Here is a 16,131-nt window from a genome sequence, read left to right as displayed (position 1 = left end):
GCTGGGCCGAGGCTGGGGAAGGCGCTCGGCTGGGGCTGGGGTTCACGGTCTCATCGACCCCCTGTGCCCACCCCCGGCTCTGGATGCGGAGCGGAGCCCGCCGGGGAAGGCGATTTCAACCACCCCCGGCCCCCCTCCGGACCTTTTTCGCTACGGAACCAAAGCGCTGCTGCTCCGGTTCCGTGGAGGATCGCGAGGCGAGGGGCCGGAAGTGCGCAGTGCTGGGCGGCCGGAAGTGCCGGCGCTGAGGGTCGGCCATGGGCCGCAGCCGCTCCCGCTCGCCGCCGCGGCGCGGTGAGGAGGGACGGAGGGGACACCGGGGGGACATCCTGGGGCGTCCGGCCGCGACAGGGCGGGGCTGCGCTGACGGGGGCGGGATCCGGGCCCTTGGGGGGAGGTAGGCCCGGCGCAGGCAGCCCAGGGCCGAGGTGGGAGCGGGCCCTGGGAGTCCCCCCAACCCTTGAGCGAGGGGGTGAGGCCCCTCCAGGGTCTGTGTGGGGAGGCGGTGCTGGAGCCTCGGTTCTTCGCTCTGGGGAGAGCAGAGGCTCCCTTCCTCCTTCTCCTCTTTCTCCTTCCGGACACCGACTCCCGCCTCTTTCCAGGCACCTCAGCTTTCAGGCACCGATTTGCCGGCAGGTTCATTCCCCTACTCCTGGGTGAAGGGCTTTTCCTGCTCCTCCTCCCGCTTCTGCGGGTGCTGGGCTCGATCTCTGAGCCCAGCCAGGGAGGGAAGGAGGTGGGAGGGAGTCGTGGGGTCGCTGCTTGGGACCTGTCACAATGTCGTAGGATTTTCTTTGGAAAGCAGGAAAGACGTGAAGAAGCAGAAGCTAAACAGAGCCATGCCTTTCTGCAAGCAGAGCGCAGGCGTTCACGGTCCACCTCACGGGAGAGGGAGAGGAGGCGAAGAGAGCGATCCCGGTCCCGGGACAGGGACAGGAGGAGGAGTCGTTCTCGTTCCCCCCACAGGAGACGATCCAGGTGAGGGGCAGAAAAGGCAATGCCGGGGTGGGGACAAGCTGGAGAGCCCGGGCAAGACGAGGTTCGGGTGGTATCGGGACAGCGGGAACTCATTAACGCCGTAAAACTGGTAATGGCACAGCTGGGAAGTTGCAAACCCTTCTGCGTTTGCAATGTCAGGTCGCCGAGACGGCACCGATCCAGCTCCTCCTCCCCACCACGGCTGAAGGAAAGGCGAGATGAAGAGAAGAAGGAGATAAAAGATTCCAAAGGCAAAGAACGTCAGATCACAGGTGAGTCCAGGGATTTTCCTTGTTCAGTACGTCCTGGGCACTGAATTTCCTGCTTGGGTTGGGACCAAGGTGGCACCGGGGTGCTTATTTGAAATGTTTTTGGTGAAACCTGACGGCTGTCTTTGTCAAAATCTTTCTTTTTTGTTGCCTCGGCAGAGGAAGATTTGCAGGGCAAGACAGAAGAGGAAATTGAGATGATGAAGATGATGGGCTTTGCCTCTTTTGACACGACGAAAGTGAGTGTGAATTGGCGCGGTGCAGCCCACAGCTGCCTCCAACGGTCCCTTTCTGGGGATAATATGCTGAGTTTTGGGACCGTTTTTCTTAATGTTTTTCAGGGGAAGAAGGTGGATGGCGCCGCAAATGCCTATGCCATCAATGTCTCCCAGAAGAGGAAGTACAGGTTTGTGCCCAGCCTTTTTTTTTTTTTGGGTAGAAAGAGAATTTCTTTGATGAGATAACGCAGCGTGGAGGAAACTCTGCAACTGTATGTCAAAGGCACCATCTCTCGGTGCACGCAGCGGGGTGGTGTGGCTTCTCGGGCCTTTGGAAAAATGCGAAGTTTGTGGTTTATACTGTCAAATGGAGGTAAGAAGCCTCTGGTTTCTCCTGGAAATGGTGAAAGCAGAGAGATGAGGAACAAAAGAGCGCATTGTTTGTGGGCGGGATGTCCCAGGTGTGGCCTGGGTGGGTTGGAGCAGTGGGCCTGCGTAAGCAGCGCGGTTGGCATGTTTCTTCCGCAAAAACTCTGCTCAGTTTGCCAGTTCTGTTTCCTTTTTGATGGAAAGTGCCATCAAAAAAGAACATTTTTGATGTACAGCCACGCTGTGTGCTGGGCTTCGGCTCAGACCTCGTCCTCAAACAGCCCAGCCTCCGCTGATGTCTCGTTGGTGGCAGATTTGGGCAAATCCACAGGGAATTCGATCCCCCGCGGCTGCTGAGGGTTGTCGCAGGCCTCCTTTGGGTGTGTTTGTGTGGATTTGTTCTGAGCTGGCCGCCCTGGAGCTGACACCGGTTCCTTCCCTCCGGCCGCAGGCAATACATGAACAGAAAAGGAGGATTCAACAGACCCCTGGATTTCATCGCTTGACGCTGGGCTTGCTCAGGGCGGGAGAAACCACCCGCCGACAAAGACTTCGCTTTGTCGGAGACCGGATTTCAAGAGGAATTCGGGTTATTCCCAGCAAGTCCTGCCGCGTGCGCCTGGCCCCGCAGCGGGTACATGTTACTGTTTCCCGGAGTCTTTGGTTATTATTGTTTTTTTGTTTTTGTTTTTTTTTTTTTTTCTCAGTATCCCTCGTGGTTTGTTCCTCGCTGGGATTTCGTGGCGTTTTTCCTGTCATGGTTTTTTGACACGGTGTTTGTTCCCCGTTAACAATAAAACCCCATATTTATTTTTCCTTTTTATTTTCATAATTTGGGAATAACGTGCGGGGGAGCAGGCTGCCACGAACCTCCAGCTGTTTCCCCGAGCTGCTGCAGTGGTGCGGGAACCTGACACCCCAAAATGCTTCAATTCTCGCCTCACACAAATGCATATAAATTTATACAAATAAGTTAAAAAGCTCACAACAACGGCAGCACCCATTTGGGGCCTTTTATTGCAGAAAACCACTTTATTTTGCTTATTTTTTGGCGGCCCGGCTGGGTATTCTCTGACAGCATGGTGTTCCACGCGCTAGGCGGCTTCCGCCGTTTGCTAATTAACGTTTTTTTGCTAATTAACGCCCGGCTCGCCCCGGGGCGGGTGGGGGGGGGAACCGCTGAGGGAAGCTCTGGGTCAAAATGGCGGCGCTGGGGAGGCGGGGCGTCGCGAGGGGGCGGGGCGAGGGCGGGAGGGCGGGGCGCTCTTGGCCAATAGGTGCGAGCGCAGGGCGTGGCATCGGACACGGCCCCTTTGCCTCCCTCCCGTGCCGGCGTGGGGCGGGGCCTCCCTGCCCCCCTTCCTCCAATGGGCGTCGGCAGTTGGGGGGCGTCGCCCAATGAGCGGCGGCGGGGGGCGGGGCCTGGCGGAACGGCCGGGCGAGGCGTACAAACGACACCGCCCCGTCGCCGCCGCCGCTCCCGGCCCGGCCCGGCCCGGTCCGGCCCTCACAGCGCGGCGAGATGGCGGCCTGCGGCGGCCTCAACATCCAGATGCTGCTGGAAGCGGCCGAGTACCTGGAGCGGCGGGAGCGAGGTACCGGTTCCCCCCTTGCCCACTCCCCGGTCCGCTGCGGCCCGGTCCCCCCCCGGCCTCAGCCGGGCCCGGCGATGATGGGCCGCCCGCCGTTGTGTCTCCGCAGAAGCCGAGCACGGTTACGCCTCGCTGCTGCCCGGCGGTAAGGACGGGGAGACCCTGCGGCGCCGCGCCAAGGCCAGGAAGAGCGGTGGCGGCAGCAGGTAACGGCCGGTACCGGGCGGGGGGGGGGGCCGGGGGGGGGGGAGGGGCTCTGCACCGGCAGCTGGGAGGATTCGCGGGCGGACGGACGCTCCCGAGGCCTGGCGGGGCCGGGCCCGGCTGTTGCGGTGTGTTCGGATCTGTCAGGGTCCCACCTGGCAGGCCTGGGGGGGACCCTTCTGTCACCAGGGACCCTCCTGTCACTGCGTGACCAAGCTGTGTAAGGTCCTGCTGTCACAAGGCGCCTGGCAGGCTGGGGGCCCCCTGTACCAGGGGAGCATCAGGGGTGCTCGGGCTCCAGTAAGGTCCCACTGTCAAACGGTGTGTGGCTGGGCTGGGGACCCTCCTGTCACCAGGTGGCTGGATCCAGTAAGGTTCTGCCATCATGGGTTGCCTGGCAGGGCTGGGGGCACTCTGCTGTCACTGGGTGACCAGATCCAGTAAGGTCCTGCTGTCGCGGAGATTGTGGCAGGGCTGAGGGGGACCCTTCTGTCAGGGGGTGCCTGGGATCCAGTAGGATACTGCCATCAACAGGGTGCTGGCAGGGCTGGGGCGGACCCACCTGTCACCAAGTACCTGGATCGGACAAGGTCCAGTCATCACAGGGCGTGTGGCAGGGCTGGGGACACTCCTGTCACCGGGTGAGTGTGCCCAGTTAAGGTACTGCTGTCACAGGGCACTTGGCAGGGCTGGGGGATCCTCCTGTCACCAGGTGCCCAGATCTGGTAGGATCCTGCCGTCACAGGGCGCCGGTAGGGCTCGGGGACCCTCCTGTCATGAGGTGCCCATATCTAGTAAGGTCCTGCCACCACAGAGTGCTGGCAAAGTTGGGGGACCCTCCTTTCACCAGGAGGCAGGTCTGGCAGGATTCTGCCATCATGGGGTGCTGGCAGGGCTGGGGGACTCTCCTGTCACCAGGTGGTCGGGCTCTGCCATAATCCTGCCGTCACAGTCCGTCCGCCAGCCCCACAGTCCCCCACCATCACCCTGCCACCCCTTTCTCTTTCACGCCTCTGCCAAGAGATTCCTACCGGCACCCCCATCCCCAAATATGGATCATGCCAGGCCTGTGTCTCTCCGGAACTTCCCAGCGAGACGTGAGGGGAAACCTCCTGTTGGGCAAACTTGGGTAGGAAGCGTGCAACCGTCTGACGTGGCAGAGGGGTTTGCTGAAGGGAATGTGGAAGTTGGGCTTTTGATTTCAGACTTGCTTATGCCAAAGCTCAGGAAGTGAAACTGCTCTCGATCTGTGAGGATTCTCCGTAAAGAAAGCAAGATTTTTCTACTCCCAGACCCATGGATTAATTACTTAATGCTCCTGTGTCATTTTATTTGCTCGCTTTTCTGTTTTGTACAACAGAAACTGCCACCTCAGAGCCAGTGCTTGTGTCACGGTGCAAACCAGAGTCACTGTGTGAACTTCTTTCTTTCCAGCGCCCGCCATGGTTTATTCAGTCACTTTAATAACATTAAAATCACTTAGGTGTCGTTGAGGGGAAATTTTCATCTGACTTTCAGGAGGGCTGGCTCTGGAATGCCACCTCTGTGGCAGGATATGCACGTCCAGCCCCTTGAAACAGCTACAAGGGAAATTTCGTCGGGCAGAGCGAAGTCTGAGCAGGTTCATCCCGACACGTCACCGGTGGCCGATCACTTCCTTTCCCGCTGGCTTATTTTAGGCTGTTTGCCCAGGGAGGAGCAAGGTGGCGATGTCACCAGATATATCACATTTTCCTGGTTGGGAGTAAACTCATATGCGTGACGCAGTGACAGCTGACCTTTGATAGCTGCTGTAACAGCAAATATGTCCCGGAACGCCCCATGAGTTTTGTTCGTACCCTGAATCCCAGTGTCTCCCTGAGATGAGGTGTTTCGATCTCCTCCCACGCTGGGGTTTTGGGGCTGCTGGGTTCCCATTAGGGGGGCACAAGGCAGCTGAAGTCTCTCAGTCTTCTCTCAAGCAGGCTCTGAGTGAATCCGTGGACGTTTGTCACGCCTGCACACACTCAGAATTTTCTTTTTGGAAGATTTGGAGCTTGTTCTTCACTTGAGGTGAATCATAACAGCAGAGCAAAGGTCTGCATTGTATTGAAAAGAGAAGGGGTAGCTGCAGCTCTTGCTGTTACCTTCTTTTATTGTTATGGTCTGCAGAAGAAAAGACCACATTTCAGGCAATCAGGTGAAGTTTTGGGGCTGACAGGCAAGGTTTCAGCTAGTGGGAGGCACGATCGGTGCCTTGGTGGGCAGGACTGTGCTCAGGAAGGGCTTTGGGGGCACATGGTAAAGGAGTCTGCCAGCCCCGGCGTGAAGCTGCAGTCCCCTCTGATCCCCTCTCCCCTTTTATTTTATCCAAAATTAAAATCCGTCAACTAAGGAACCTTCTTCTAAATATTAGCAACTGTGGATGCAAACAAAAAAAAAAAACCCTCAGGCTAAGAAGGATTCTGAAACAAAGCTGCAGAAGAAGGAAGGAATTTGTTATTAATAAAAGTGTAGTAGTGATGGGAGCCTTCATCTCTGTCAGTGCTGATGCTCGCGAAGCATTTGGTTTATTTACGACCAAGGGGAGAGCTCGGGCTCGCTGCAGTCCACCGCCTTGCATGAGGTTTGCAAGAGCTGTGTCAAAGGACGTGGGACTTTTTATACAGAAAAAAGTTTAATGGAAAGATAGATCCCACGGGAGCCGAAGACCTGAGTCCTTCCCGGTGTTGGCAGGTGCTCTGCTCAGGAGAACTCGCTGTTCCCTTGCATGTCAGGATAATGCCTGTCCACTTAAGTGAGAAGCGGTTCCCCTGGAATTGAATGGTTTTGGACTCTGTGATCTCCTGCGAGCGGGATGCTGGCCATCAGGAGCAGATTTCTTCAGCCAGCGCCACCGGAAAGCAAACAGAAGGAGCCGGGCTGAGATGAGTCTTGGGAGAAAGACGGGAGGGCTGCAATGGCTTCCCGAGTGATGGCGATCCATTGGGAAATGCTGCTGGCAAAGTGAAGAAGACCCTGACGAGCGTCTTCAACTGGCGTGTCGGTGACATCCCTTGTTTTCCCTTTCGCCTTGGGGCCTGGGGGCTTCCAGGTAGGCGTCCTTATCCAAACAGCCTGTGGATTTTCCATGTCTTTAGGTTTTCAGGCGCATAACAACGTTTTTCCTAAACTAGAGTAGGTGGCCTCTCAAGCTGTTAAGGAGAGCCCGGGCAGGGAAGTGGCTCTTCCCTAAGAGTCGGTCTTGGTATCACAGGCAACGTGGCCTCATGCGGCTGTCCCGGGTTTCAAGAGAGAGAAAATATGTAGTAGCTTGTATTTTCTGTCCTTTCTTAGCATCGAAATTAGGAGCTTCAGGGGAATTTGTAAATGGACGTAACGCCTGCCTGAGTTTCAACATCACGTTGGGCATCTCTCGTTAAGAGGTGCTAACCCATTGTTGGACATGGGGAATCTTTTCTTTACCCGTTGTCTTCCTGGCAGCTCGCCCCAGTTTTGCAGAGAGATGACTGGCTGAGCAGCAGACACAGGCCCGAATGTCATCGAGACTTTGGGGGCTCCCTCCTAGTCCCCATCTTGTGTGGCTGGCGTGTTCTGAGCTGGTTTGGGGCTCCTGGCGTGAGACACAACCTCTTGGATGCCGTGCAGCCTTCAAAAAGCAGTGTGCTTTCCCCAAAGGTGGCACCAAGCACCCGAGCTGTCGGCCCCCATCTCTTTGCTTTACGTGCTGAGGATTGTAGGTTCTCCTTTTGCTTTCTCTGCCCTTCTTGTGCAAGAAGTCTTTTAAAAGCCGCATTTAAAAAAAGCTCTTCAGAGCACCTGTGCTGTCTGAAAACCTGCTTTCTTTCCAAGAAAGGCTTGGTTGCAGGTTTTGTGTTGCGATGGAGCAACTTCCCTCCCCCTGCCCGGAGATCAGCCCTTCTGCCCCGTGCTCTCGGGGCTGGTGCTTCCCCTTCTACACCAGGAGTCCAGCAAACACTCACTGGTGGATGGTGTACCCTCTCTCTTGCGTCATGGCACTGATACAGCTGCTTAATCTTAGTCCTTGTTCTAAAACTTGAACTTCTCCACATTAAAATCCCATTTTATGGTTTTACTGGCCTTTTTATTACCATTTATCTGGCAATTTCACCATTGCGCCGGGCTGTCTGCATCCCTTCCACTGTTATTGCCATCCCCGGGGTACCGAGTGGCTCTGAAAGCCCCTGAGGTTGGCAACTTTTCCAGGGAGCATTTACTAAATCACGCGTGTTAATCCTAATTGCAGTGTACTTAGTCAGACGGAGGAGTTAATAACTTGTTCTTTCTTTTTCAGGTCGACACACAACGAGATGGAAAAGAATAGGTGAGTGCTGGAGGCTTGTGAGGAGCGGGGTTTGGGCGAATCGCTGCTTTTCCAAGGGTTGGGAACCAGGGTCGAGGAGACGAGGTGGCGTTGAAGTCGGGAGCAGGAGGGAATGGACAGGATGGCTGGATAAAGTGGTCACTGAGAAGGTTCCCGGTGTTGCCCAAGGTGAGTGCTTGGACTTGAAGCATTCGCTGTCCTTGGCTGCTGGAGCAGCTGTGCAATAAGGAGGTGGGAACAATATGTCTCTCCTCTGCCAGCTCCAGTTTGCTGTCAAAACCCTTCATCCCACTTCTCAGCGTTGCTGGGGAGAAGGGTTTCCAGGCCTCTCCCAATTCCTGGGGGCAATCCCATGCCGGTGGAATGGCCAGCATCCTCTGCTCACCCGCAGTCGGGCTGTAGGTACACGGCTGGAGCTGTGCACACAAATAACTGGGATTATTTGCGACAGAGCGGTGCAGTCTTTGTGGTCCAGCTGAAAGATGGCTTTGTGGCCTCAATGGGCTGCTCTTTTTCTCGGCATGGCTTGGATGCAGCTCAAATCTTGCCATGTCCTGCTGCCAGCGAAGGATTCGTGTGAACTTGCTTGGTTTGTATCTTAAGAGGCAGTGTCCCAAGTGACATGGCTTAGAAAAGGCCAGGGCCATTTATTCCTCGTTTGAAAAGACCAAGAAAATTAGAGTTTGATTACTTCAGGCTCACCTTGCGTCCCTCTCGCCTTGTTTAGACCGGAGCCATGTCGAAATCCCATTGGTAACGTTGCATAAGCGAGTGCAGTAAATGCTCCATCGTTTCCACCCCTTCGAACAGGGTGGCTGGAGAAATGAGCTTCTGGACAGGGCTTACGTACCCCTTCGCTCCTCATTAGAGATACCTTAATCCTGTCGAGCCAGTGGGTCTCAACCAAAATTTGCCAGCTTCCTACCCCGGCATGAGGAGCAGCTTGGGGAGGGAGAGCGATGAGAAGATGAGTATCTCACAGAGTGTAAAGACAAGGGCAACGAAACAAGCCGATGGGCTTGGAAGGTCCTTTGCCCGGGAAATGAATCCTTTGAGGGTTTCTTTTTTTATTATTAATATGAGCCAGTGGGATTTTTAGGGCTTTTTAAGCGTGGCAGCAGTTTCAGCTGGGCGAAGCGTGGCAGAAACGCGCTTTTATACGTGCTGCGCCTCTGACTTTGAAGCGGAAGCCCCGGTTTTGACTCTGGCGTTGGCGTTGTGTAATCCAGAAACTTGCTCGGCACGGGGCTGGTTGCTGAGCTCCCCTCTGCATAACTTCTGCTAGGCAGGGGGGGCTGGCTTTTTGCCATTTTTTGGTTGGTTTGTTTGTTTGTTTTCTGGTGTGAACAACCAGCGTGACAAGGCATTATTTTGTAGCAGAGACGGCCAAGGATTTTGATTTGGCTGCCACAGCCCTCGCAGAGCGTGGCTGGGCTAGCTCCTTATCCGTAGATCTCGCAGGTAAATCACTTGTAAGCTGGCACGGCACGTTTGGACAGGTCTGCACTGCTCCAGGCAGCTCTTCCTCACCCTGCTCAGGAAAATAATCTTTGGAAAGGCTCATCTTTGAGCCCGTTGGTGTTTGGGATTCACCCGAAGAATGAAGACCACATGTTTTGCTTGCATTGTAATTCAGGAGGTACTTTGTGTAGGCAAATGCCTGTTTACTCCTAGCGCGCCCGAGACAAGATAGGCAGGTACTTGCAAAATCCCATTTTGCAGCTGCCTGTGTCCATTGGGTGTTACAAAGGCAGGTGTTGCAACCGATGCCCAAGAATGTGACCTAAATCTTGGGATTGGAGTGGCGAACGCAAGGGAAACCAGCCTACGCTGGGAGCATCTCGGTTATCCACAGATAAAGGGACTTCCTCGAGGAGCCAGAGCTTCCCTCGGCAGCGGCATGCACGCAGTAAAGCACCGGCCTGTGTATTAAAGCAGACAAAATCCGTGTGTTACAGGGAGGGAGGGATTCCTGGCAGGCTCCTGGCAGCCAAGGAGTGTGATGCCGCTTGGGGCTGGCGTTCCCATGGGGAGCTGGTTTTGTTTTGACCGGAGCCACACATGCCAAGGCGATGGATCCGAAACCAGACCGATCCTACTAAAAATAGGGAAAAGAAGCACTCCCAAGGGAGGTGCTGGGTTTACAGCTGTGTGGCGTCAGCCCACATGGCTTCAGCTGTCGGTGGGGCAAGGCAGTGACCAAACAGCATCCCTGTAAGTGAAGCTTTTTGAGAGGAGAAAGACCAAAAGCAGATACCCTCACCCAAAAAATCGACATCTTTGGCAGCTCTTTGCCAGCAAGCGTCCCGACAGCCCGGCAGGGTTTTGTCAGAGTTGGCCGAAGCTGGAATTGGGATTTTTGGAGAAGTCCTTTTGTCTGCCTGCAGTTTTTGCCCGGTGTATGGAAGCTGCCAGAGGGTGGGGAGGCATCTGGTTCAGCTTAGCTTCCAACCACCCTGATTATCCGCGCTCGTGGGAGTGAAATGCTGTTTGGGAAGCAGGTACCTGACCGCTCAGCGCCTTGTGTGTTCTTACAGGCGTGCCCATCTACGGCTGTGTTTGGAGAAGCTGAAAGGGCTCGTACCGCTCGGACCCGAAGCCAGCAGACACACCACCCTGAGTTTACTAACGAAAGCCAAATTGCACATCAAGGTGAGCGTGGGCTCGTTCGGTGCTGCTGAACCCACCCGCAGTGGGAGACACAAGAAACGGGGTTCCGTCCCCCTTGGTTAGGTGCCGAGCTCGGTTTCGAGAGCAGCACCGCCACCTGGGGCGCAGGGCTTTGGGCATCTGGATCCTCAAGTGGGATGAAGGTAACAGCCGGGTCAGGACATCGTTTTGGAAATACTGACAGAGGGTAATGCTGTTGCAGGTCAGTATTGCCCTTCTCGCAGCTGGCACAGCGAGTCCGTGTGATTCTCCTTATCAACGGGGTCATAGAGGACGGCCACGCTGCTTTACAGCCAAACTTCCGCGTTGTACCCTACACCGCAGCGATGCCTGGAGGCCTTAGGGATGAGACTGGCTGCAGGATTGCAGGACACCTGTTTTTTTGCCTTTCTTTTCTAGAGTATTTCCTACTTCACTCTTTGTCCTTTAGACTTTGACTGAGAGGGCTCTCCTCACTGGGTGTGTTCAGGCTCCATGAGCTGAGAGATAAACCAGGGCATCGGGCTGTGTTCCACTCCCTGGTTATCAAAAATTCTAAAAATCTATAAATAGGATGGGGCCGGTTCCAGCGTAGCTGTGCGTGTAAATTGTTTGGAGAGGAAAACGTCCTTTATGTGCCTTCCCCAGCGGCCTCGGGGCAGGTCCAGACCTCTCCATCCCTAGGCCAGAGGCTGCACCCTGCTTCAATGTCCGTTGGCTCGTGGGAGGATGAAAGTTGCGTCCATATGACTCATGTGCTCGACGTCCTGAGCATGGTGAAGCCAGGGAGCCCCCCGGTAGCTGGCGGCAGTCGCGTTTGGGTAGCTTGGGTAGGGAAAGCGATGTTTCACGTGCGGCTGGCAACTGGGCAGCTCAGGATGCCTTCTCTCTCATCCTCTGCAGAAGCTTGAAGACTATGACAGGAAAGCCGTACACCAAATAGACCAGCTGCAGCGGGAGCAGCGGCACCTGAAAAGGCAGCTGGAGAAGCTGGGGATAGAGAGGATAAGGATGGACAGTATTGGATCCACTGTTTCTTCAGAGCGCTCAGACTCGGATAGAGGTGAGACCCTGCACTCAGGTCGTAGCGGGGCTGGCTGGGAAGAATTCTGGCCGGCCGTGCTGTAATGCTTAACCATTCCTCTTGCAGAAGAGATAGATGTGGACGTGGAGAGCACGGATGACCTTCCCGCGGACCTCGACTGGAGCAGCAGCAGCCTGAGCGACTCGGACGAAAGAGGGAGCCTGCAGAGCGTATGTAGCGACGAGGGTTATTCCAGCTCCGGCGTGAAGAGAGTGAAGTTGCAGAGCAATCACAAGCCTTCTCTCGACCTGTAAGGAGCAACTCCCGTAGCCGTTTCACCCATTGCCGTTTCCCTTTTGGATCTCGTTAGGTAGCACACCAGACCGTCCTGCCATTCTCTTGCACATAAAAAAAATCTTAATGAACTGCCGACCAGAACGAAGCTGAGCTTTGCGCAAGTCCCAAAACCCGGCGCAGGGCTGCGGGTGGCAAGCTGCTCCCCGGAGCTCGCATCTGCCAGCTTCTCTTCCCGTCTGAAAGTCCTCTCTGCAAGACCGTACATTCCAGCCACGTTTTGATGCGCCCGAGACTATCCCAGCAGTAACAGCAACCTCAAAAGCCCTCCGCTGGGATTTTTGGCTTGCTGTCACCACCTGGTATTCCCAATCTACTCCGCATCTGCCCAGCAACATCACGTACCCGATAATCGGCAGCAGGGCCCAAATGTAAGAGTTTGTGGGCAAGTATCCGAAGGCAGAGCCAACCTCTTGCATAGTTTAGATCCAGGAGAGAGCAGAGGCAAGTCGGCAATCGGGAAGCGGAGCATTTCTGCCGCGTCACGTCTCGGACGGGCGCAGGGATTGCACCCGCAGCCGCCGGCACATTGATCAGAGGGCTTCTCTCTGCCGACTCTAAATATTCCGGGTGGCAGCACAGCCGTGTACAGCCCAGCCCAGCCCAGCCCTGCCGTCATCCCGCAGCTGGAGCCTTACTGGCATGGGGAACGCCACTCAGGAAGGGCTGTGGGACTCGGCACTCGTCATTTGGGGTCGGACGCCTTCGGTCTGGGAAGTTTTCTGTCCTACCTAAAATCAAACGGTCCCTGTTCCCATCCTGTGCGACGTCCCACCTCCTGCTTCGCGGCTGCACAGTGCTGTTCCAGGCGAGCGCTCCTGGAATTTTTTTCATGCTTCTTGTCTCTGGGACAAATTTTTTCTACCTCGGAGAGATGAACAAAGATTATCTCCATCCCTTTAGCACAAAAAACAAAGATGATGCCTCATTTGTTTTACAGAAGCGATGCCCGGCCCCATTCAAATCCATCCCATGACAGTTTAGCAATAACCCGACGGTGAGGGGGAGCGGGGCAGCCTCTGGCCGTCGGCGCCCGAGGGGACCCCACAGATCTTCACTGAAGCACTTCTCCGGCCAGCGGGGATCTTTTCAGGCACTCAAATGGGCTCGCGAAGGATTTTGTGGTCGCCACCTTAGGGAGAGAAACCCAAACACACCACGGAAGGGCCAGAGCCCTTCCCACTGCCCTGACAGCGGAGGGGTCCCGACCTGAGAGCACACGGAAATGTACAGAAAACACACGAGCTATAAATAGTATTTATTCCTTTTTCTATGTACTGGAGATAACATTCTTATGACTTTCTGCTTTTATAGATGTTCTGGAAACTTTGATACGTAGAGGTCCGCTAACAGAGATGTTTCTTTTCCCCTTGAGCCAGGCGAAGGTCCTTTCCGCCCCCTTGGCAAACCTCTCCCTCGATCCCTGTCGGCACGCGGTGAGGAGCCGCTTCGCTCTCCAAGGGCTTTTTTTAGCAGTGGGAGACAAAACCGAGCTTCCCACGGTCTGTACCAATCCGTTCAAGAAATGCAGTTTCCAAAACGCCGGAAGCCACCGAGATGCTCCATAAAGTGAGCAATATAAAACTCAATTTCTTTCTGCCCCCCCCGGCTTTTTTTTTTTTTTTTTTTAATATCCTCAATCTATTTTTGGATCATTTGAAATCTTCGAAGAAGCAAGAGGGATGGGAGATGGGGCTAACGAATTGCTAAAAACTCCCAAGTCTCAGCTCTTTTTGCACCTTCTGGGTTTCAAAAGAGAAAAAAAAAAAAAAATCAAAACCACGAGGAATTTTTTTGGGGGTGTGTTCTTTTTTTTTTTTTTTTTTTTTTTTAAAGCAGACGGAGTTTTCCAACGTCCGACGGATTTGCACTCACCCGCAACTCAGATGCCTTTAGCGCCGGTACGCCCGAGGCAGCCAGCCTTTGCCACGCGAGCTCAAAACCCCTGCGCTTTCAAAAATGGGGGGGGGGAAGGCAAAAGGATGAAAAGCACAGAGAAAAGGAAGTGGAATATCAGCACTTTGAGGCATTTGCCGAGCGCCCTCCCTCACCCTCTTCCAAAAACCGCCTCAGGATTCCCTCCGGAGCGGCGGCTCTTGCTGCCTTTGAGCAGGGAAGGGTGACATCCAGCACTGGGAAAGCACCGTCGGGGTTCAACGGGAGGCAGAAAACAGTTAATTTTTGGTTGTCGTTTAGGTAGGCTGAGTCTTAAGGTTTCAATTCGGTGTAAATTATTAATTTTTTTTTTCAGTGTTGTGCCTTTTTGAGTTACCCGCCTTCTTCCCTTGGTGAAAGGCTGCGTGGGGGTTTACTCCCCGCCCCCCCCCCCGCCCCCTTCTTCTTTTTTGTCCCAAAATAATAATTATCGGACCTTTTGCACTGTTGGGATGTGCTCCTCTCCAGCCTGAGGGCGAAGAGAAATGGGAACCCTCCAAAATGATGCACTAACCTGGAAGGAGGCTGTAAATCCGGCGGTTGCTTCCCGGCGAGCGGCCGGGACCGTCTCTGGCAGCTTTCGCTCTCTCCAGGTCCCCCACTTCGTCGGCGGAGGCGCCCGGCGGCTGTGCGAGCCTTTTCCTGGAATTCACTGATCCACCAGCATTCCTAAGAAATAAGCTGCAGGAAGGACATTTTTGTATATTGTGATTAAAATAAAAAGGGGATGCGAGGAGCCACTCGCGCGCCCCACGTTTACAACGGATCGTTGCACAGACGGGCGTGAGTCGAAAACACGCTTTTTTGGGGGGGTTGTTTTGTTTTGTTTTTCGTTTTTCGTTTTCTTTTTCCTTGCGGAAGGCAGATCCCAAACCGCTGCTTTGGGTGGCGAGAGATGGGACCCACAGCCGGGCAGAGAACGGGAAGCTGCTGGGAACGGGGCCCTACCCCAATCCCTCTGGAGCCCATCACTGTCCTGGCGCTTTGCTCCCTGATTTGTCCCCCCCGTGTAGAAAAAGGTTGGGACATCGCCTGCCGTCACTTGCTCCCTGGAAAACGTCACGTCCTTGCTCTGCCACGGCTATGGCTGAAAACCGCGACGTTTCTTTCATCCTTTTAATTTATCCAGCGTAGCGGTACGCGAGCCGTCCGAAACGTCTGATCCAGAACCATCTGGGCATTGCTTGTATTTCCTTTGACGCATTTTATTTGTGCTTTTCCATCTTTTTCTTCCTAACCTTTTGCTTCCCGAGAAGCAAACCTGTAGAGCATCGGCTTTATTTTAGGCATTCGAGAGCCGGGGAGCGGCAGATGGGAGAATAGGAATTCTGTTTCCAGCCGTTCGGTTCCTGCTGTAAATACCCCGTCGTCATTCAGAATCCTGTGTCAAGGCCATCTAATGGTGCTTTTTATTACGGTTAGCACACGCGTTTTTAGAAACTACATGTTTTAGGAGACCTTTGCTGTGTATATGGAGACTTCTGTATTGTTCGACTGTTAGAAAATAAATTATTTCATTACGAAAGAGAACCGGCGTGCTGGCCGCTGCCTCGGGAAGCAAGCGGAAGGCTCTCGGGGATGTTCCGCGGATGAGAAACGGCAACTGGGGGGCGCCTCCATCCTGCTCTTCCCAGTCCCGCTGCCCAATCCCATGTTTTCGGCACCCAACGGGATAGAGCTTTGCTGCCGGAAAGGGTCCAGGTCCCCCTGGCCTCCCCCCACGTAGGTTTTGCCCCACGACCAAGGGTCCCTGGGAAGGTGGAGCTCTGGTTTCGGGTGCTGGTGGCCCTGGGGGGGTGGTGGGCCCCCTCCCATCCCCAGCCGGAGCCCCCGATACTGCAGGGCACGAAGGGCACGTATGACCCCGGCTGACTCCGAGCCCTGCTGGGGCTCAGCACCCCCGAATCCAAACCTCGGGGTTCTCCCCAGGCGGATCTGGCCCCCGTGGGGCCGGGGGGCACAAAGGCTGTCACACACCCCCACCCCCACCCCCCCCGCAGGGTGCTGGGGAGCGGGGCTCAACGAGGGGGCAAAGGGTGACCTCGCACCCCGGAAAGTGCCGGGGGGGGGGGGGGACGGGACGGACACAAGGTGTGACACACACGCACACCCACCCCACCCCACCCCCCACCCCCGGGGGCGGGACCGGCGCAATCGGGACCCAACGCCCCCCAGCTGGGGGGGGCAGGACACCCCCCCCCCCCCCTCCCCGGAC

General features: G+C 55.3%; 2 protein-coding genes across 3 annotated transcripts; both read left to right on the top strand.

The window, feature by feature from the left end:
- Positions 1-152: 152 nt before the first annotated feature.
- SNRNP27 (small nuclear ribonucleoprotein U4/U6.U5 subunit 27) lies at positions 153-2,650 on the top strand. Its single transcript, XM_063358835.1, has 6 exons — positions 153-294; positions 858-978; positions 1,138-1,250; positions 1,407-1,486; positions 1,589-1,653; positions 2,286-2,650. Exons 1-6 carry the CDS (start codon positions 258-260, stop codon positions 2,338-2,340), a joined length of 471 nt encoding a protein of 156 aa, XP_063214905.1. The 5' UTR covers positions 153-257; the 3' UTR covers positions 2,341-2,650.
- Positions 2,651-3,102: 452 nt separating this feature from the next.
- MXD1 (MAX dimerization protein 1) lies at positions 3,103-15,607 on the top strand. Of its 2 annotated transcripts, XR_010074019.1 has the most exons (7): positions 3,103-3,429; positions 3,536-3,632; positions 7,925-7,954; positions 10,492-10,606; positions 11,507-11,666; positions 11,754-13,550; positions 13,818-15,607. XR_010074019.1 is itself a non-coding variant. In XM_063358834.1 (6 exons), the coding sequence occupies exons 1-6, from the start codon at positions 3,357-3,359 to the stop codon at positions 11,939-11,941; spliced, it is 663 nt and encodes a 220-aa protein (XP_063214904.1). In that variant the 5' UTR covers positions 3,103-3,356; the 3' UTR covers positions 11,942-13,808. The 2 variants fall into 2 exon arrangements, 1 of the variants encoding a protein (XP_063214904.1); XM_063358834.1 differs by lacking the exon at positions 13,818-15,607 and having other exon boundaries at positions 11,754-13,808.
- Positions 15,608-16,131: the final 524 nt, after the last annotated feature.

This window comes from Chroicocephalus ridibundus, chromosome 23, assembly GCF_963924245.1.
Source record: "Chroicocephalus ridibundus chromosome 23, bChrRid1.1, whole genome shotgun sequence".
In the NCBI taxonomy this organism is placed as follows: Eukaryota; Metazoa; Chordata; class Aves; order Charadriiformes; family Laridae; genus Chroicocephalus; species Chroicocephalus ridibundus.
Note: the sequence above shows the minus strand (reverse complement) of the source record. Positions and strands in the feature narration are given on the sequence as shown.